This window comes from Haliotis rubra, unplaced genomic scaffold (assembly GCF_003918875.1).
Source record: "Haliotis rubra isolate DU_JTF1 unplaced genomic scaffold, ASM391887v1 Scf341, whole genome shotgun sequence".
Classification (NCBI taxonomy): domain Eukaryota; kingdom Metazoa; phylum Mollusca; class Gastropoda; order Lepetellida; family Haliotidae; genus Haliotis; species Haliotis rubra.
Window position 1 is genome coordinate 922,517 of NW_025767015.1, and position 23,371 is coordinate 945,887.

The window sequence follows — 23,371 nt, forward strand, 5'->3', positions numbered from 1 at the left end:
TTCGGAACAAAGATGTCCACTTTCCAAACAACTACCCATTTGTACTGAAGAACTTGTTGGGGTTACGAAGACGTCTTGAAAAGAATGACAAGTTCAAAAGCGAATATGATGCCTTTGTGAAGAAAATGCTGGAGAAGGGCTATGCGGAGGCGATTCCGAGTTAGGAACACGAACCCTCTGAAGGTCGAGTATGGTACATCCCACATCATGGGGTTTACCATCCTAAGAAGCAAAAGCTGAGAGTAGTTTTCAATTGTACAGCTACACAATTCAAAAGGAACTCAGATACAAACTTGATGGTGTTAAGAACTTGGGTGGGGAAGAAGTGGCCTAGCTAGGCTAGAATCTCCCCACTTTTCATAGAAAACAGAACAGAATATCCTAGTTTCAACAGGGGAGAAAGTTTGGCCTAGGGGGGGAAACTTTAGCCAAGCCCAAACTTTCCCCGGGGTAAGAATATCCCAGGACAAAACCTCCCCGGGGAAAGTTTAGACCTGGGAAGAAATGGCCTGCTACACCAGGTCATGCATATGTAGAGTACCGGGTAGCTCAGGTCAAGCTGTAGTAGTTGGGGAGATTACTGTTCCTATTCCCCAAGAGATAGAACAGATGTTATATTCAAATGATGAGTATGTTGTAACCATAACAAATAATCTAGTCAGAATCTTGGCTATCTTTATGCACTTAGAGTGGTGTTTACCAGGCTAAATTTGGTCTCAAAACTGCACTCTGGTGAGCAAATTTCAGTCCCACTGTTTTATGAACAAAATGTCAGATTATGAGAGTGTGAGCATTTTTCTGAAAGCTTGCAATTTTCTGTTTGGCAGGATACAAAGTTAAATCCCAGCAGAGGGATGAAAGGCGATAAAAGTATATGCACTTCAGAAACATATTTTTTGTTATCAGTTGTTTAATCAGAGATATGTGCCTGCTGTTTCAAATCTGTTACCAATGATAATAAAGTAAAATTAGAATATGTAATTACTTATCAGTGGACAATTCAAAGAGGAAATGGAATACTCACCCTGGACAGTTCTTCCAGTTTGCTTTTTGCAAACTCGAGGCTTCGTCGTTCAACGTGTTCGTGAGGTGTGTGGGCAAGGAGTTCGTGCAGAGTGATAATGTAGCGAGGTATCTGTCATAAAAGTTACTGATATTAGCCCAAGGAAGATACATGTTACAACATACACCCAAACGCTTAAAGTTTGTTTGGGTGAAAATGATACCAAAGAATCACAATCTAACTACAAATCTGTTCATGATCAAACATTCATTTCAAAGCAGAATGTAATGAAAACTTCAGACTAACTCTGGAAAAAAGTTTCAAAACATCTCCAAAATAAAAAAGTTACTTAACAAACTATCATCATTTTGTTTTGATTTTCCATGTGACGTTTTATGAGGATAAAGTAACAGTAGTACTGTTTGAGGAACAGCCTCAAGGGCGGGAAGCACGTGCAGCTAAGGATGTTAAAGGTCACATGCAACCAAAAAATCAAACATAATTAAAACACAATTATCACTTATTCATGACATATAATATGCATTGCTGATTATGAAAAAACAAATAAACAAAATTATAATCGATAATCGCAAATCAAAAGTGCAATATTTTGTACTTGGGTTTACCTCCCTCGAAACGAAGCAGCCGGATACCGAACCCAGTCAGAGCGGGTGGGTGTGCACTCAAGTGTAACGGCTGGTTCATTAGCAGATGCCGCCTTCACGGCTCATGTGTGTGTGTATATATAGAGATGTTGGGTTTTGTAAATACATGCTCATTTTTTGTGTATAACATTTTGCAATCAACAGACATCATAACATGTCATGTGTTCAAGTATCACACCTGCCTGTCTGTGTAATTACATAATGTGACAGAGACCGAACTCGGGCCATAAATCAATGCGTTTTGTTTATGGTGTATAGCCTGATTGGTGTTAAGTTCAAATTGCATGTGGTCAGTGATCGCAGTTGTGTATTGAATATTGTCATTAGCAGACAGGCAGGCAGACACACAGGTGTCAATAAAACAAGACATTGAGTTTTGTCTGTGACAGCTTACATATCTATATCACAGTTAGAAATTGTGTCAACGCTAAATAATGACATTGCTTTTAAGTATCGAACTGAGAAAGTGACTCGGTAAGAAGAACGTGTGGTGAAATAGACAAATGAAATTATATAAACAGTTTATTTACTGTCATAACATATAAAAGCTCGGCTACTGTGAGATATCAACAAAACATTATGAAAATAGCTCACACCAAAGCCTTCACCGAGTATTCACCAGACAGCCCGCTTCCAAGTTGCGCGAACCTATTTCACTGTGCACGTGCTATGAGCGCAGCCCAGCTGTTGAAACCCATATTCCCCAGAAAAGTCTGGGGAAAATAAGTGAAACGTTTGAACTCCGATTTCGCGCGTTTTTTTTCATCGCGTTATTTTTCAACTTTATAAGTTGAATTTGCATTTTTGACGCTTTGTTTCGGTAAGTCCATACCGAAAGGTATCAGAATCTGCAAAGTTGTGTTTTACGTTGCATGTGACCTTTAACATTAAGGGGTTGTATCAAAACTCTTCTGGACAGGAATCTGAGGAAATTCCTGATTCACTTTCACTAATCTCAGATTGTACATTTATGCCAACTGGTTGAATGGTAGCATAATCTAAACCACTCTTTATCCTGTACTGATTCTCATTTTCAACTCTCTGTACAGTTTTGCCAAATTGCTGGTGTTAGTTTACTTATAGCTTTTTGTACTTCATTTTGAAGGTATGAACATGGTCGCGACCCACATCAGATTTTAGGATACCCCAGAGTAAGTTCTATTGGATTGAGATCGCAATGGAAAGGCGGTAAACATAAACTTTCATGGCCATGAGCTTTGAGATATTGATTTACTCAGAGACCATATACCATATATCGCTGATCCACTTTACATATTGGAGTTGTTTTGTTGCTCTTTATTATGTCATACAAAACAGGTTTAGATGCTTTTGATGGAAATGGAAGATCTTTGTTTTCTAGCCATGCTACCATATCACTTTTCCTGCTGTTGGATGTTGGAGCTTTTGCATCTGGATCCTGCACACAATGATATGGTGCATTGTCCATAACAATTAAACATTTCTGAGGAAGTGCTGGCACCAGCTGGTTTTTTTGCACCCAACTTGGGAAAACTTCCTGATTCATTTCAGTGTGGTAATCTCTTATATCTTTGCATTTCGCCTTGAATATGAGTGAACAATCAGGCAGAAACCTCACACTTTTACAACCTGCGTGTAACACAATGAGTTGCTCACTCTTGCCCAGTGGCAGTTTCCTGTTGCATGATTCTGCTGAGGAGCTATCTACCCATTGTGTGCTTGCTGTGTGGCTGGTGTTCCCCCATGTTTGATCCAAAAACACTTGTTCGAATCTCTTTTGACGTTTTTATCTGATACTGTGTATGTATGTGTTGCTTAATCACACAATGTGAGCTCTTTCACACAGCACCCACCCAGAATCTATTTTGGCTATAGTCTTCTAATAGCATTTCTTACTAACTCTTTCTGAAAACAGTCAAGTTTGTCAACTTTTAAAAGTGGAGATTTTGATACGACCCCCTCAGTTGTGCCTGACTCGGTTGCACGTTGTCGTTTAACAAATTTACCCAGGGCTATTAAGGTGACCCCTTTCACTTTGCCTTAAAAAAATCATAAACTTTGGAAATAATGGACTTTATGTCAGAGGTGAATTTCATTTTCTCATGTACCGTGTCAATAAATTGATTGGCTATGCTTGATGTGACGTCACAATTGCAACTTGCTTCTCACTCTTGAGGCTGTTCCTCAAACAGTTTACTGTTACTTTACCCTTGCAACACTTTACATGGAAAATCAAAACAAAATGATGATAGTTTGTCAAGTAACTTTTTTATTTTGGAGACAAACGTTAAGAAATTTTTTTCCAGAGTTAGTCTAATGTTTTCTGCGTTGAAATGAATGTTTGATCATGAATCGATTTGGTGTTAAATTGTGATTCATCAGTATTATTTTTAATCAAACAGACTATACCTGTTATGCTTTAAATATGAACAGTAGATCTTTTAGACCCATTCCATTCAATTCTCATATGTAAGTCATATTAACCATGTTGATAAAACCTATCAAGATATAATTCTTGATCTCCCTACAAGGTTTTGGATATAGGGTCCAGAGAAATTATGAGAACTTGATACATTGTCAGTCAGGTTTATCTGCCCAGGATCACTTCTCTAATCTGATCTGATATTTAACAATGGAAAAAATTGAACTTAACAAAAATATATATATCACAAAACACACTGAGTCATCTACTATTCTCTTAAGGCAGTGCTCAGCAAAGCGGCAGACAAGATAATAAAATAACTGGAGAAACAGTAACTGAAGAAACGAGTGCCACCTCACTATAGCTTACCTGATTATTTTGGCAACAGTGGTAAACAAAACAAATTACTTTTAACAATGATGTTGTGGATAAATTGACAACTCTGAAAATGATTAACTTTATTTGAACAATATACCTTGGTAGTTACTGCTTATTATTTTCACAGTAATATGTTGCAACTTTACTGCAGTTTTTGTGGTCATACTGGGTAGGTATGTTTTAGGTGAGGTGAGGTGAAATTGGGTTTAACGTCGTGCTTGAGAATATTTTGCTCATATGACGATGTGCATGTGTGTGTATGTGTATGAGCGGCTGCTTGTACTAGCCCAGACTGAAGCTGGTTTTATAGTGCTAGCCCACTGAGATACCATGCCGCAGTGAAGCATGAATACCCCACTCAGACACATTATACTGACTCCTAGCTGACCAGTCCTTGTTGTACCCATTAATGCCAAGCGCCAGGCAAGGACCAACAAGCACTATATTTTAACGTCTTTTCGTATGATGCGGTCGGGGATCGAACCTGCGACCTTCCACTCTCCAGGCGGACGCTCTTACCACTACACCACGGAGGCGGTTAGGTATGGTTTAACCTATTGGCATTAACTGTTAGAGCTCAGCAAGAGGTACCCTACATATTCTCAGATTGTTTCCAGAGTGAAATCAAACAAAGGAGTTTGTCATACCCTGTTTTGGCCAGGTCTACAACTTAGGCCCCAGCACCACAGTGCTAATAAAATGGGAAAACAGTCTGCCATGGAATGTCTTATGAAGACAACTTGGTGGCTGAGGGTACAGATTTCAGAAAATAGCATTCCTTGGCCAATACACCACTTCAGTCATCACTTCTCTTAGACAGATATTTGATATCCTATCAATCGGCTGGTCATGCCAAATCCTGATTTTCAGTTTTGCTGAATATTTAGTTTGGATCATCACAGAATTTGTGGAATAATGTCCCAAAAATGTAGAGTTCAGATTGTGTTGAGGTCAAAGGCTCAGAATGCTGTGGTCAATGGTCTGGAGTGACTATGTGTTATGCTTGACAATATTAAAAACCCATAGCAACCAAAGCTCTGTAAACATAAGTCAACATTACATGTCCTGACCAAGAAGGGTTTCATATGCCATAGGCCGTAGCGAATCAGGAAATGTAGTTATCTTAAGTTAGTTGTAGATATTTGCTATACCGTAAACATATTATATATCGCGCAGATTTTATTTTCGCGCAAAATATTTTACCGTGAAAATTTATACTCATCGAAAATAGCTGGAAATAGCAATCAGCTGTGCACACGTATCCCGGCATTCAAGTTCAAACATGCACAATAATATAACGGGACAAATTCTGAGGCAGTCATCAGTAAAATATAATACAGAATACTATTATTTAAGCCAACGAAATATATACTAGCATTGTGTAATTTTAATTACAGGTTTTGCTCTATAAATGTAGAATATATACAGTGGAAACCTGATAAGTAAAATTTCAAGGGACTCGCCAAAATTGTTTACTTATCAGGTATTTTACTTATCCAAACTCATCAAAACCTGCAAATGACAACCATATGCATGTATATATATATGATATGTAACAGTGAACAACTTATCAGGGCTGGCCTCCAGTTGTCAGTGTATTGTCAACTCCTTGACGCCAGCGAGCTGTAAATAGGATGTTTGTTTGGGTACTGGAGACTGACATGACTGCCCCTCATGTCGGATTATGTGGTGATCGCTAATTTAGTTATCCAGTCTCTTTTGTTAAGTAATTTACTTCCAGGGACCGTGAGAAGACGTTTAGTTAAGCGGTATTGTTTACTTATCCGAGTCTAGTTAACCGGACTCTAATAGTGATAATTAATGAAGAAATTTGCCGGGACCAAAGAAAAGTGTTTACTTATCAGGTCTGTTTAGTTAGGCGGTCTTTACTTAGGCGGTTTCCACTGTATAATCAACACTAACGTTATACGGACCCTCATGAACATGGTAAGTTGTACGCACATGGAATGGGGTAAAATAAGGGTATTTTATTTATTCATTAAGATTTTATATATATTTATTCCTGCATATCATGAAATGAAATCAAAAAGCTTCATATACAGTAGAAGTTCATTTCCTTGATAGTCAATTAACACATCAATCATCACATTCACAACAACCCGGCTTGTTTGAAATTACGCGATAACGACTCCGGCTTCAGTGTCATCTTTGCAAACATTTGGATCTGGAAGTCCCGGTGTTTTGGGGGTAGGGGGTAGGGGGTGGATAGCAATACATGCTGCCTGATAGGTTAAGCCATCTGGTTGTTTTCATTGCTATTAGTGGCGGCCTAAGAAACAACTGGCAGTTCCAGCAATTACTGATTGAGCAAATAATTGACTGCGCGATGTAGTCTAAACTGTCAATTCCACGAAATTTGCACCAAGGGAAAAAAGTACATTTACAGTATTAGATTTATTTGTTAAGTTTGTGTGACCCTCTGAAAGATGATGGACACTAAATTTGGAATCTTTACATTTTGTACTTTGCTACATTCCAAACTTGGAAATTTTACTATAAATTGTATGTTTATATACTTATTCTATCTCACGGTATGCACCTCTCTTCTTCTTCTACGACCATGTGTGGAAACGTGCTGTAGGCTAAGTTGAATAAAAAATTTCTGGCCTCTGACCACCTGACCTCTGCCCCCACTCTGATAGCAGTACCTGTCAATCATCTCAATAAGCGTGCGGATCGCTCAGATGATCACGTGATGATCTGTGCCTGTCATTCTCGTCTTGGAGCGTCCAGTAATCTGTGAAGTGGGGCAGGTCGGGTGGGTATCCATCACGTGAGATAGGATAAGTATATAAATATACAATTTATAGTAAAATTTCCAAATTTTTAAACTTAAACACAAGGAGGCCAGGAGAAAGCACCAACTCCCGATATGCTGACTCCAAACTTGTGATTGGTTGCTTCTGATAACCCCTTAGCTTACACAGCACAAAAACTCTAGTGAGTGGGCAGTCCCGAATTAATGTGGTTTTCAGCCGCAACTGCTGTTTTCAGCAGCAAAAGGACGCAGTTTGGCAAGTAGACCCCGCCTCCCCACGATTTATCAAGTGGCTCCAGTGAATTAAAGTCGAAGACCTTAATCTAGACAGTCCCTGCTTCGAAACTACCCTCCAAAGACACAGGCTGGAAGGTGGTGAAAGAGGGAATAGCCCGGTTGCTCAACTGGTTTAACGTTCAGTACCAATCCCCCTAACTTACCAAAGGAAGAAAGGACTTAGGAGTGGAACACTTCGAAAACCATGCAGGTAATTGGAAATCAACACTTCACTAACGTAATTGCTCAGAGAGTAGAGGTCAGTAAGCGGAGTGTCAATCATCTCTGCATGTAGCACAAGACTGGCCTCTCAGTCCATTGAGTCATATCTATGACAGTGCAAACACGCCCTAGTTCCCCAGGTGAGGTGGTGTAAGCCTAAGATAAAAAAGGTACCAAGATAAAGATGACATCGATATCTTTTATTAAGTACAGAAAGCAAAACCAACACGCGGAAGGACTGCTTTTCATCTGCGAGCATGGGTCGATGACAGCTGCTGAGCAAGAACTAGAGGACTGAACTGGTGCAAGCCCTCCATGTCCATGACCAAGAGATCCCAAAGATAGTGTTAGGCGAAAACAGTATCCGACTTCCAAAAACATCCCCCCATGATTGCCTGGAGGGAACAGTACCTATGAAGCGCCATGGTGGAAGCTAGAGCCTGAGTTTCCTGAGGATTCGCTGTCGAAGGTGGAGGAAGGTCGGCATAGGCATAGGCACGCAGGATAGTGGATCTCAACCAAAACGCCAAAGTGGTGCACGAGATTTCCAAGGTGGAGGCAGCAGACAACGGGATGAAGAGTCTCTTGCGCAACCTGCATCGGTCCTTAGAGGCAGCCAAATAGATCCGCAATGCCCCAACTGGGCACAGGGAAAGATCTTCTGTTTCATCAGGACCCAAGATAGTGGACAGCGGTGGAATCGTGAACGTGCGGTCCGACTGTCCTGGTAGTTGGTTCTTGGCGACGAAGTCCTACCGCAAACCAAGAAAGACTTTAGCATGTCTTGACCTCTCAAAACGCACCCGGGTGACGTCGAGGGCGTGTAACTCGGAATTGCGGGCGGCAGTGGCCAAAGCCAAGAGAAAGAAGGTCTTGAAAGTGACCTGCTCGTAAGATGATAAAGCACAACGGAAAGATCCCAAGCTGGTGGTTGGAACTTCCGGCATCGGTCAGCAAGTTTATAAGATCTGAGGAGAGACTGGAGCTGTAAACACCTTCACACCTGTGGCTGGCGCAATAACGGTGTTAAGAGCAGCCAGGTAGGTAGTCAATGTAGAACCCTTAAGCTTCCTGGAGGTTCGAAGATGTTGGAGGTACTCCGCCGAGACAGTAGTGGGAGAAGCTATACCCCTCGTCCTGCAGTACGCCTCAAAATTCTTCCATTTGTCATCATAGAGTGACCTAGTGGAGGAGCGATGCACTGTAGCGATGGCAGTAGCGACACGCTTAGAATATCCCTTTGCACTTATGGAGATGCGCCAAACGTGAAGATGGAGTGTGAGCGGAGACCAATGCAGCTGATCGGAGTGCGGATGCACCAGAAGATCAACGCGTTCAGAAAGTGGTACAGGATCTGGATCGGCCAGTTCTTGTAGATCGAGGAACCACCCTCTGGACGGCCAATAGGGCTTGACCAAAAGCAGTCTCATCCGCTGCGTCATGCACAGTTTCAGTAGTATGCATGGAAGTAGGGCCACTGGTGGAAACGCGTACGTGTTATGGTCGTCCCAAGGAATGGCTAGAGCGTCGAGCCCCCCAGGCCAGAGGGTCCGGAATCGGAGACACGAACAGAGGCAACTGGTCGTGAAACAAGTGGCGAACAGATCCACTGTCGGAGTCGTCAGCGGAAGGCAGACGGTCTGGAACACCTGTGGATGTAGTTTCCACTCTGTCGGGGAGGGATGAAGCGGCCGGGACAGAGAATCCGCAATCACGTTCTTCACTCCTGGAATATGGTTGGCGCGAACGGAGATGTCGAGATTGTCCACCAACTGGAAGAACCGTCGTGTCCACTGCAGGAGTTGAGAAGACCCTGTTGACCCCATCCGGTGGATGTGCCACACTACTGCTCCATTGTCTGACTGGACCATGAGAGAGGTCGATCGTAGAATCTCTTGCCAGTGAGTGATGGAAAGAATCACTGCCCTGAGCTCTAGAATGTTGATGTGGTAAGCGCGATCTGCCGGAGACCACCCCCTACCACTTGCTGATCGAGAAGGTGAGCCCCCCACTCATGTAGAGATGCGTCAAAGTACAGGTGGTGAGTTGGGATGCACGGCCTTAAGCAGACTCTGCTGTAGACGTTCAACTCTTCCCTCCACCAGAGGAGATGGGGATGGAGCGTCGGAGGTAAGGTGATCAGGGAAAGCGGGGTTGCCCACCCTGATGTGTGGAGCCAGGAATAACTGCAACGGTCAAAGCTGAAGTTGACCCCTGAGGGTGAATGCCTGGGCCGACGTCAAGAGACCCAGGAGCTCCTGCCATTGACGAAGAGTCCTGGGTTGAGACAACGCAAGGGGAACTAGTTGCCAGATCTTGTAGAAACGGTCCCTCGGCACAAACAATCTGTTTAGCTCTGTGTCAAACACCGCCCCGATAAACTGCAGGTGGCCTGAAGGGACTAGCTCCTACTTTTCCATGTTGACAAGCCAGCCTAACTGGTGAAGTAGCTGCATCATGAACCCCATGTGACATAGGAGGAGTGCATGGTCGGTCCGAGCCTGGATACAGTCGTCGATGTAAGTTTCGAACAGTATCCCCTTGCGATGGAGGAAGCTGGTGATTGGCTTCGTCAACCATGTAAATAGCCACGTAGCTATGGTGGATCGCAGCACAGTCATTGTAGGAACATCTCGTTGAAGACCTTCATGTTGCAGATGAGTCTCAATTTGTCGGAATCCTTCTTCGGAACCAGAAAGATTGGAGAGTAAAACCCTGGTTCAGCAGGAGTCGAGCCCAGGTATTCGATCGCAAGTTTCTGAAGAAGCGTAGCTATGGTGGTTTGGAAGTACAGTAGTTTGACGACCGGGATACATCCTGTGCTCCAGAAATAATGTGAGAGGAGGGTTGTCGATGACTGGAAGTTGAAACCCCTTGGACAAAGTGGAGAGAATGTAAGGGTCGTCCAAGATGGTCCAATTGAGGGCATAAATCCCAAGTCTTCCACCTACTAGGGAAGCCTTGATAGGTACGATTGGGGACGGAAGGAGCCAATCGTGCTCTGATGTCTGCAAGTCACTGCTTCTCGGCCCTCTGAGTGGAGGACTGATCGGAACCAGAAGCTGGTTGAGCAGCAGTGAAAGTCCGGCGCTGACGGTGGGAACACCCTATGGTCGAACCTCTTCCTCGAAAAGAAGTAGGAAGTCCCGAACGAAGATCTTGGTTGGTCGGCACACAGCTAACTGGCCGCCGTTGACCCAACAAATCTTGTACCCGCTGAAATTTCAATATCTCTACAGACACCTGCAAATGAGCATCCTGCCCAACCTTTGCGGCTATATCTCTTATAGCCCCATTAAAGATCTGCCCGACCAAGGTTGACAGAAAAGATCTGTGAGAAATCTATCCTCCCACGAAGATAAGTGAAGCGGGCCCCTGTGCCGAACCGCCATGAGGTAGGAGAAAAAATGGGCCAGCTGATCCAAGATGGTCTGGAACTGCTCCTGTAACAACACCATCGAAGCCCGAATATAAGCCTGTTGAGGGGAAGCCATATGTGAGACAGACATAGCCACAGCTTCAGTCATTGTCAAAACCAAGTTGAGGGGAGCTAAGATCCTCTGAATGGTGCCATCCAGGTGCGACAACTCACGGTCCTCACGGTCACGGCGACAACTCACGGTCTGTCAAGTAAAAGCGGGGTGCCGCAAACCCATCCTTAACCTTCCTTAAGTTGTCAAATGCCTCATCATGAGAAGCCACAAGTTGAGTAATGCAGGGACGAGGTGGAAAGGTGATAGAGCTGAAATCACCTGATTTCATATCAAAGCTAGTCAACAAGTCCGAAGGTGAACTGCTACGAGGTAGTCGAAGGTTATCAGCAATCCAAACCAGTAACTGAGGTGTGTCGACTGCATCAATGCTGATATCTGAAGCCGAAGTGCCATCTGAAGTAGGAGAGGGCGTAGCCGATTGAGGAGCTTCATCCACGGAATGAAGTGGAACGGTCGGAGGGCCAGCTGGCTGAACAGTCAAGGATGGAGCTGGGACTTGCTGATGTAAAGCCGAGGCCACAGCATGAATGATGGCATCAAAATCAAGAGGTCAAGACGCAGAACCCTCAGACGACGGATCCCAAGAAACCGGTAAAATAGGCCTGGCCGGTTGATCGACGTAGTACCCGAAGTAGGAGGCAAAGTAGAACCAGAGGCTGGCATGGGTGGATGACCTGGCAAAGTGGCAACGTTGAACCAAGAGAATGCGGTACACTGGAAGTAAGCGTCGCACTGGAAGCAAGCGACGCTCTCATAGGAAGCGCTGAACCAGGACCAAGCGACACATTGGAAGCAAGCGGCGCTCCGACAGTAAATGCCGAACCGGGATCAAGTGGCGCATTGGAAGTAAATGGCATTCCGACAGTAAGCGCTGAATCGGGAGCAAGCGGCACTCTGCCAGCAAAGGCCGAACCGGGAGCAAGCGGCGCATTGAAAGCAAGCAGCGCTCTGACAGCAAGCGCTGAAACGGGAGCAAGCGGCGCTCCGCGGAGGTAAGCGGCGCACTGGAAATAGGCAGTGATCCATATACAGGTGGGACGGCATACGAGGCAGATGTAGAAAGCGCCGCACTGGAACTTAACGCCATACTTGTAGACATCACAGGAGGGTATGAGAGCGTCGAACCGTGACAAAGCGCCGAACTGGAGATAAGCGGCCCATGGGTAAAAAGCGTAGAGCCAATCACCATGCTGGAAAGCGCCGAACAAAAATTAATTTGCCACTTGAGAGTGAATGCTGGGCATCAATCCAAGCGCTGCACTGGAAACAATTGGCGTAGGATCACCTGGGTTCTGAGAAATCGTCAACAGGGTAGATGGATAAGACTGGCCAGAAGAAGTAGTTAAAACTACAACTCTAGGTGGCGAACGATCTTGAATCACAATAGGACTGGACGGCTGCAGACGAAATAAATGCCGGAGATCCTCACTCAGATAAGAATCAGAAGCATCATATAGAAATTCTTCATTCGGAGATGGGGACTTAGACCAGCGAACAGGTGTCTTCGTACGACATTCAGATTTCGAACGTGTAGATCAGGAAGGACCCTCCGAGGGTCTACGGCGATCCCTGTCAGTCAAACGTCGGGAAGCCACCCAGCGATATTCTGAAAAAGCATCATCATCAAGTTGATCACAGTAGGTACAACGGTGCAACCAATCACAACATCCCAAACAATCCACACACAACACATGTGGGTCTGCAGCAGAAAAGTTACTATTACACTTGTCGCAATGTTTGTGTTTATTAGAAGCACTGGTAACTGAAGGGAGGTAACTGGCACGATGCTGAATGTGAGAGCACACGTGTAACAGCGCATGGGAGGCTGCGAGTGTTCCACTCCTCGAACAGTAGTGCTGACAGACAGGTGTACATTGCAGCCTGGAGACACTATAAACTGTTATGTAAACGGAAAGCCCAAGCTTTCTCAAACTCTTTCATGGAAAAACTCAGTGAATCGTTAAAGCAACATGACAGTAGAACATTCTGGTCTCTTGTATCAAGAAAATCAATGACTTTTTCCAAAAATATAAGCATAAATGACTGGATTAACCACTTTAAAGGTTTGTTTCATGAACACAAAAACTGTGGAAACTTTATTGAATTTTATAAATTTGTCCATGGCTTTGTTGATTCAATTGACAAGTATTTTATCAACATGATAGCTGATAGCGATGATGAACTTGATAGGACTATCACTTTAAATGAAGTCTTGTAAAGCACCAGGATTTAATGGTATTCCCATAGAATTTTTTAAACATGCCCCATTAGAATGTACTGTCATGTTATTAAAGTTATATAATGTAATATTATCCACCAGCATTTACCCTGAACAATGGACTTCTGGGGTTATTCTTCCTGTTTACAAGAAGGGCAGTGTAAATGAAGCTAGTAACTATAGGCCTATTACTCTTCTTGATGTGGCGGGTAAAATTTTCACTCAAATAATATGTAATAGGCTCTTAGTCTGGTCTACGGAGGAGAATGTTATTGTCAAAGAACAGGCAGGTTTCCGTAAAGGCTTTCAAACAATTGATAATATATTCATTATTGATACTCTCATTCCGAAATATTTGTCGCAGAAGCTTGGTAGATTTTATTGTGACTTTATTGATTTATGAGCTGCCTTTGATTCAGTCTATCGTAAAGGTTTATTATTTAAGCTCTGGAATAGTGGTGTTAAAGGAAAGGTATTTAGAATTATTAGAAATATTTATCAAAGTGTCCAGTCATGTATATCTCTTCCTGGTGGTTGCTCCAGCTTTTTCCAGTGTAGTACGGGAGTAAGACAGGGCTGTCAGATGTCCCCGATGCTGTTTTCTCTTTTCATCAATGATCTTGTCGAGCATATGTCTTATGAGGGACAACATGGTGTAACTTTGGCATTCTTGGAAATATTTATTCTTCTATTTGCTGACGACATTGCAGTTATGGATATATGTGTTGTTGGTTTGCAGAAAAAATTAAATTTACTATCAGAATAATGTGATAAATGGAAACTAGCAATCAATACTGCTAAAAGTAAAGTTGTGGTCTTCCGTAACGGCGGTAGATTACGCTCATGTGAAAAGTTTTGGTTGAGTGGCTCCAAAATGGAAGTGGTTGGATGTTATAAGTATTTAGGGGTCCAGTTGTCATCGTCAGGGTCTTGGTATATTCTCTCTTCTTCCGCATGACATTGCTGAGCATATTTTTGACATTAAAGTTCTTCCTATTCTTACTTATGGCTCCGAAGTTTGGGATTTCACTCATCGCCTGATATTGAAGGTATTTCATGATAGATTTTGTAAGTTAATGTTATCGTTAAATAGAGGTACTCCAATGTTGTTAGCTCATGGTATTTTAGGTAGACCTAATGTTAAGGTTTTTCACTATGTCAAAATAATCAAATTTTGGTTAAGGTTACTGTCGCAAACCGACAATGTGATTTTGAAGCACTCCTATAATTTTCAATATCGAAGAGCTGAAAATGGCAAGTCTTGTTGGGCACTAAACGTTAAATCATCATTATTCAGTTATGGTTTTGGTGAAGTTTAGCTACAACAAGGTATAGGAAGTAGTGTTTTATTTATCTCTCAGTTTAAGGAAAGGTGTATTGATATTAAGCAGCAATGCTCGAGTGCAGATTTGGAGGGTTTCGCGAAGTTGGATTTCTACAGAACTCTTAATAATCAGTTTAGTTACTCAAATATACTCGAAACTGTAACAGTTAAAGTTCACATTGCAAATTTCATCAGATTTTGTTGTTCAAATCATGACTTATTAATTGAATTGGGCAGGAGGTGGAATATTTCCAGATCAGAAAGATTATGTCCATTCTGTATTGTCCCAAACATTGAATCTGAGTACCATTTTTGTTTAAAGTGCCCATTTTATCATAACTTAAGATATACACTTCTTTCAAAATATTACTGGGAATATCCAACTTCGGATAAGATGCCAGCATTATTTATCTCAAAAGGTGTAATCTTGAGAAATCTCTGTAAATTTCTTTTTTTAGCAGCCAAGAAAAGACAAATGTTCTTTAAAGATGTCCCTCTTAGATAAACAATTTCAATGCATATATTTTGTAAAAGCTATTACTCATGTATAAATACATCTATTATAATTGTGAGCCATCATTTCAAGCTCTCTGTATACAACAAATATATGTACACAATATCTGTATCATGGGCCTGTGGTCCCTTTACGAAATAAACACATATCAACATTAGAAGCACTGCGACGAGATTTACCCATATTGAACACAGTCAAAATCCCACTAAGAATCAGCACACGTCCACACGACAACGTAGAGACAAACAAGGAAACATTGTGTCCAGGGACACGGATGCCCCCGCTGCTGTAGGAAGAGTTCCGTACACTGAGTTTGCTCTGGTGATTAATTTCTACTAAATAAATATCATGGTTGATTATAAAATAAATATATACAAAGTGTCCAAGGTAAATACTTATTTGTAAATGTATGTCACAATGAACTTACCACAGTACAATTAAACCTATATCATGAAGGTTCATGGTACAAGGGTAAATAAACTAGCAATAGCAATATCACTGTGCAGGCAAGTGAAAGCAATAGATTGCTGTAGAAGCTAAAGTGGTAAGTCCTTCATTTCAGACAAAGTCTCGAAAATTGTATACATGAATGGAACCATAAATAACCATTCAGGGTCCCACTGAATTACTTGAAAACACTAAAAACAATGTGTTGAGGGGTTAGAAAACACAACCTATTATCATATAAAGATGAATAATTGAACAAAATTCAAGAACAGGTTCAATAAACATCTAAGCAACTATGAGATGCACACCTTTCGAGTCCCAATGAAACACATGTATAAGCTTAATCAATTCTGTTGAGCTGTTTTTGTGGAGAAGTGGATAGACTTAATCCCCTATTTCACGATCATCAGAGAGAAATTCAACAAAATTTATCTAAGTTCAAATGTCTCTAAACATACAAAAAATATAAAATACAAAAACAAAATATGAGATGCACACCTTTAGAGTCTGTATAAAAGACATATGTAAGCTAAATGAGTTTTGTGCAGTGGTTTTTGAGGAGAAGTGGATATAGTACAACCCCTGTTGTATGGGACGAACTGGATGAATAGAACCAATTCAAGTTCAAACATCTGTAGAAGTGACAAAATTAAGAAACTGGATGAACAAGGTATGAGACGCACACCTTTAGAGCTCCAATGAAACACACATAGAAGGCCAATTCTTTTCAGCAGCTTTTGTGGAGAAGTTGATAGACTTCATCCCCTATAACACTATATTCAGAGAGAAATTCAACAAAATTTATGCAAGTTTAAACGGCATTAAAATTGGAAAAATAAATAAAATACAAAATCAAAATATGAGATGCACGCCTTTAGAGTCCCCATAAAGCACATGTGTAATCTAACTGAATTCCATAAAGTAGTTTTTGAGGAGAAGTGGATAACGTACACCCCCTGTTGGACGGAACGAACACTGGCTGAATAGAACAAAATTCAACTAAGTTCAAACATCTGTAAAAGTGACAAAATTAAGAAATTGAATAGAAAATTATGAAATGCACACCTTTAGAGTCCCTACAAAAGACATGTAGAAGTTCATTCAATTCTGTTGAGCAGTTTTTGTGGAAAAGTGGATAGAGAAATTCAGCAAAATGTACCTAAGTTCAAATGTCTCTAAACTTACAAAAAAAACCAATAAAATAAAAAAACAAAATATGAGATGCACACCATTAGAGTCCCAAGAAAGCCCATGTATAAGTTCATTGAATTCCACAGAGCGGTTATGGCGGAGAAGTGGATAGAATACATTCCCTGTTTCGGACGGACGGACGGACGGACAGAGGACACCGAGGATAACCCTATATGCCCCAGCCATATATGGCGGGGGCATAAAAAGAGAATGACAGGCACAGATCATCACGTGATCATCTGAGCAATCTGCACGCTTATTGAGATGATTGATAGGTACTGCTATTGGAGTGGGGGCAGAGGTCAGGTGGTCAGAGGCCAGGAAGTTGTGATTCAACTTAGCCTACAGCACGTTACCACACATGGCCGTAGAAGAAGAAGAGAGGTGCATACCGTGAGATAGGATAAGTTTAATTTTTTTTAGCTATCATGAATTTATAAATGCAACAATGAAATATGAATGGGTGGATATTGGAGATGACATCTTCAAATATTTTACATTCAGTAATATAGTGCTTGTACAACCCTCGCTATGGCTATTTGAATCTTCCAATGATCACGCCTTGATGATTTAGCCAGCGTATGTCGACATATCAAAATCTCTCTTAAATGCTGGTATACGCTGAACTATTGATGTTTTTTTCAATGTTGGGAGTATAAATAGGATATTCATAACAAGTTGGACATATACATAACGTATAAGTAACTTATACAGAACGTTTTGATACAGATAACTTATACCAATAAATGCTTAGCATGTTGCCGGCTTTCACAATTATGCCTAATGTTAGTCTAACTTATGCACAACGCAGCAGCGTATCGGCCAGTCGTAGCCTACAAAAAGGCAGCCGTTCAACGATTCAAATCACAACCAAACTAGATATTGGAGTATCAACATCACTGTCACAGTATCCACATCACCGTATCAACATCATCATTTTTCTGGAGAAAACTTTGAAGAATGCTGCCAATATACCATTATACGGTAGCTTCAGTAGGTTCTGTGGTTGTCCAGAACACATGAAATATGTCTACATATGTCAATATGCGTTGGAGATAAGTCGATAAAAGTTACACTTACATTCAAAGCATGTTACTTACAGGTTAGAAATAAGTTTGGGTACACTAGACATTAATTTGACATATTTTGACTAATGAGTAACTTACAAGTAACGTGTGTGAACATGTGTCAACGATCACATAACTTACCTACAACTTATGGCTTGCGAAACAATTTTTTTTGACTACCTCCCCATAATACCACATATACCAGCATGCTTCAGCATGCATTTAACTTATACAAAACTTACCCATAACCTATTCAACATATGCCAGCACATTCGCCAAATTTTTCATAAGTCAGCATATGCTGGCTAAATCTTCAAGGTGTGACAAGGCCATTACACATTGCTGGTGGAGTTTGAGAAAAGAGAAAACAATGTAAATGCAGCATGCAATGTAAATCACACTCCAATGGCTGGCAGATAAGCCTCAATTGCAATAACTATAAACCAATTAATAGTTCTTCATGAAAATATATCTCATGATTCACAATTTTCATGTGCATGTTCATTCCCAGTGCACATTTTGTATTTGTCGTGTTTGCTTTGGGCATGATGCTAACACACAATTTCTGAATGAGATCAGCATACAGTGATTGTTAAATTGCCAGGTGTTCATGAAAACACTATTGTTAATAATGCTTATGCAATGCAGTGACCTGTTGAAAATCATTTTCTGTGCATTGTGGATATGTTCATACAAAAATGGCACAAAAAGAAGCAAGGCAACATTTATAACTTGCCACAGGGGAAGCAGTTAGTGGCCAAACTCTGCAACTGGTTGAAGGGACACAACATCCACACCCGACATCCAACTATATGCTTCCAATCTTGCTTCCACATCACTATCAGCCACACTAAGCTTGACAGAAACTGTATCAGAGATTCAGGACACTGGACTGGGACATAATACAATTCACAGATAAGGCAAGGTTTCATGGACAGTTCTGATGGTTGTAGAAGGGTTCACAGGTATCAAAGAATGATTTATATAAAGATTTCCAAACTCAAAAATCATCAGCCAGGAGCAGGAAGTGATCATCATAGCAATCATGTTCTACTGTTGGTGCAAATGCAACAATGTTGTAACAGGAAGCAAAACACAGCTGTCTGCCATGTTCAGCGTTTTCACCAGACAGAATATTTTTTCATAGAACATGTGTGTCAGATGAGATAAGTCAGAACCCAAAACCATCTATCAACACCAGCTGCGTTGGACCAATCATGGGTTGACATAAGGAAAAGATCAAAATCATTTTCCATTATTCCGTTTTTTCAGTCTGCCTTGACTGTCTCATCTCGAAATCTGCAATGAAATCTGCCGGGTGACATGCACACTGGCCTATCGATGTATGAGTCAGTTCTGTTAGTAAAGTCATGTTGACTGGTCGTGCCTGTTGGTTGTCTCTAGCTGGTAGTTCACTGAACAACCATGCGATTATAACATGGTGTCAGGACAAAGCAACAGGAAGTTTACCATGAAGAAGTAGACAGAAATACAAAGTTATGTCCACAACAGAGCATTACCAACCAACCAATGAAACTGAAGAATTTCAATGGACAACAGTGCACATGAAAACATGGCTGCCTCCATCAAGTTCACCAGAGCATGACCAAACCTCGTGAGTGAGTATGGTAGGATAATTTCGGACATAAACACAAATTACCAAGTAGAATATAGCAAGAATGGAACATTACAAGCCACCATCAGAACTGGAATTTCATACAGTTAATTTCGCAGATAATTGGAAAAGATGGAAACAAAGTATGGACATGTATTTGAAGCTAGTTATGCCAAAGACAAACAAAGAGGAAAAATGTAATGCTTTCTTGTACATTTGTATATCATAGGACAAAATGGCAGAGACATTCATGATACATATAAATTTGCTCAGTTAGAAGTCAACAAGATTGATTCTTTATTCACCAAATTTCATGAATATTGTACTCCAAAACAAAATGTGATCTATCATGGAACAATAATTCATACGAAATTCATTATTAATTATAACCACTCCTTGCAATATATATTAGGATTCAGATATTAGGAAAATATAAATATAGAATATTAGTTTCATCATGCATCAGTAATAGCTTAGAGAAAGACTCCCGTCAAAAGTAGTAAAACTCATCTCACAGACATACTATTGAAAAAGGTATAAATTACGGTTGCACAATTTCACAGATGTATAAGATAAATCCTTGCCTAAGGTATTACGGACTCAACTGTTAGACAAACCTTTCAGTAAGACAAAAACTATGTCGAGACAGTTTAATAAACTGGTTTGATCAAGTGAACATGTCATTAAAATAACATCGTGCAAACACCTTAAATTATGGTCATTAAGCCAGGGTGCAGAGTAAGCATATCTTTTGTAATACCATAATCATCCAAGCAATATGTCAACACAATTAGTGCCAGTTAGATTAGGAAGCATCCAGGACATGTGTCAACACAATTAGTGCAAGTTAAATTAGGAAGCATCCAGGACATGTGTCAACACAATTAGTGCCAGTTGAAATAGGATTAGCAGGATTAAGTACTCCCCCTGTCTGTTCATTTAAGTTGTTCTTCTAGGATACACCCCATTCTGTATATTCTGTATTTTTTGGCTATTATAGGGCACTCCCATTTTTGTATCAGTCAACCAATCGTAATCTCTTTATTGTGTTAATTGTAGATGAATAATTTGAAAACCAAATGTCTGTCAGTAGGGTAGACTCCCAACACAGGTCATCTCTAGCCCTCAGCCCAGAGGGTTGTACCGACTCTCTGTGGCCACCCCATGTTATTCTGTTTCATGTTAATAAAATTGTAATTAGCTTCTTGTAACATCGGACTCTTTGCTGAGCTAATTCCCCATAAGCAGACAAGCATGCCAGTTAGATAAGGGGTTTCACCGGAAACCATCACTGGGATCGAAGACCCCTATCATAACAGATCATTGAAAGACATAAATCCAATACAAGATTTCAAAAGAAAGATGAAACTATTAATGAATATGTTACTGAACTCAGGAAAATTGCTAAAGGTTGCGAGTTTGGATGACTTCAAAGTGAGCTTATCAGAGATAGGATAGTCTGTGGTACACATTCACAACATGAGAAGGAAATTTGTTAAGAGTTGATGATCTAACACAAGAACAAGCTGGCTCTATTTGTAAAGCTGATGAGGAATCTTTGAAACAGATGAAACAATTTGATCAAGAAAGTAGTGTCTCTTTTTTGAAGAAAAACAAATCAAAGAATAATGGAGAAAAGCCAAAGATTTATGATAAAAGTAACTCTCATAATTCAAGAAAACAGAAAGTGACATTCAAATGTAGAAATTGTGGTAATATTCATGGTAAACATGAGTGCCCAGCTTATTGAAAGACTTGTACCAAGTGTAAAAGACTCAACCATTGTCAACAATGTTGTAGCAGCAAATTAGTTCATGAACTTGAAGAAACATCAGTTAAATCACCAGAATCATCAGGAAGTTTTCTCAGTTCAGTTGAATGTGAAACCAATGAAGATGTTTTGTTTATATCAACTGTTACTGAAACAGAAGTGGGTGAAAATGACATTTTCAAAAATTTGCCAGTTCAAGGTACCAAGTTGAAGTTTTAAGTTGACACATTTTCAGAAGCCAACATCATTCCAGTAAGCAAATTCAGGCAAATCAAAGATTACCAACACATTCCCCTTCCAAAATCATATTTTAAATTCAAGAGTTACAACGGTGACATCATACCACATTTTGGTAAGTGCAAGATTTCATGTTGAGACAATGGATTAGAATTTCACATTGTGGATACTGAACATTGAACATTTTAATATGAATTGTATATTTATATACTTATCCTACTTGCACCTCTCTTCTTGCTTCAACAGTCGAGTGGAACGACTGTAAAACTTACTCCTTTGACCTCTCTTGTCCCATTGCCCGGGCACTCCATGCTGCTTCTCCCAGCTTGGCAACTTACCAATCCCCCAACCAGAGCATGCAGCACGCTCCACTACATACTCACGTGATTCTTGGAGCCAACTTATCCCATCGTGTGAGATAGGATAAGTATATAAATATACAATTTATTTTAAAATTATTAAATTTTTAAACTTATCCAATCTCACGACTTGCACTTATCCCACGGTTGGACAGTGGGCCACAGGTTACCCTTCTGTCTGGACAGCGCGAACAGCTGGTACATGAGCTGTGTGGACTGATAACAACCGTAGATAGCAATGTACAAGTGAGGCTTATGCTTGTAATGGGTTCTCCGGAACCCCTTGGCTTACTAAGAACAACAACTCCCAGAGAGATGGGTGCTCCTGAGCGATGTTGTGTTCGGCCGCAACCTTGTATAAGATGAGAGACGCAATTGGGCAAGTAGGCCTCTCCACGATTTACAAGGTAACCCCATAATTAAAGTCTTGCAACTAGAATCGGGCCGGCTCCTGCTTCGAGAAGGCAACCCCCACCCCACCCCACCCCACCCAAGACATCGACCAAAGCAGGTGAAAGAGAAGCACAACTCGGCAAAACCAAGTTAGTTCAGTTCAATGTTCAGTTCTGGGACAGCATCAAATTGACCCTCACTCCTTTGCACAAGCTTAGTTAAAGGATGTGCCCGGCAACTTAGAAGGCAGAACGCAATGAAATCCACTGGAATTCAGGAGTGTCACACTTCACTGGCGTAATTGCTCCATGGAGTAGAGGTCACTAAGCGTGAATATCAAACACTTCTGCATTTCATACTCATTGTGCCTCAGGTCTGTAGGGCCAAGTTTGGTGTCCGTATTCCGATGCCTTGGTATGGAAGCAAAGTGAAGTAGTTCTTCAACCCAAAAGATGAGAACAAAAGATTGAGATCCAGTTCAACTTTTGTTTTCGTATATATATATATATAAGGAAGCAGTAGCGTCCCCGCTGAGCCAGAGCAAGAGGTCCAAACTAGTGTAGTCCCAGGACATCCGTGACAGACAGGTCTCACAGGTAATGTGAAGAGAAGACAGAACATCAGAAGCAACCTTCCATGATAGCGGTCAAGGAGCACCCTGGCAGTTGGTTTTTCGCAGTGAAGTCCCAGCAGAGACCCAGAAATCCTTGCCATGCTTTTTCCGCTCGAACCACATATGTGGTATACGGAATGATAGTTTCGGACCGTATAGGTGCACCATGCCTAGGAGCTCCATACTAGCCAATTCAGCTCCCACAACCACTAAAAAATTAGTGTTTTTCACAAAACTATATCGGAAGAGGAAAAGTGTGCCAATGCAAGTGCACTCGAATTAGAGATATGAGGGTGTATGGATATAGAAGAAAATGCCAGGTGCCAAGCTATCGCGCGAAGCCTATGCTGAGATATGATCTGGTCGTTTGTCCCTTCGGGAAGTGAAGAGGAAATACCACATAT

At 41.1% G+C, this 23,371-nt stretch overlaps 1 protein-coding gene across 1 annotated transcript in view; it reads right to left on the reverse strand.

Moving 5' to 3' along the window:
- Window positions 1-23,371, reverse strand: part of LOC124284672 (ras-specific guanine nucleotide-releasing factor 1-like) — a 1,084,942-nt gene that overhangs the window by 882,824 nt on the left and 178,747 nt on the right. Inside the window, exon 5 of the mRNA XM_046720776.1 lies at window positions 1,025-1,135. Coding sequence (XP_046576732.1) covers window positions 1,025-1,135 — 111 coding nt within the window. The remainder of the gene's footprint in view (window positions 1-1,024; window positions 1,136-23,371) is intronic.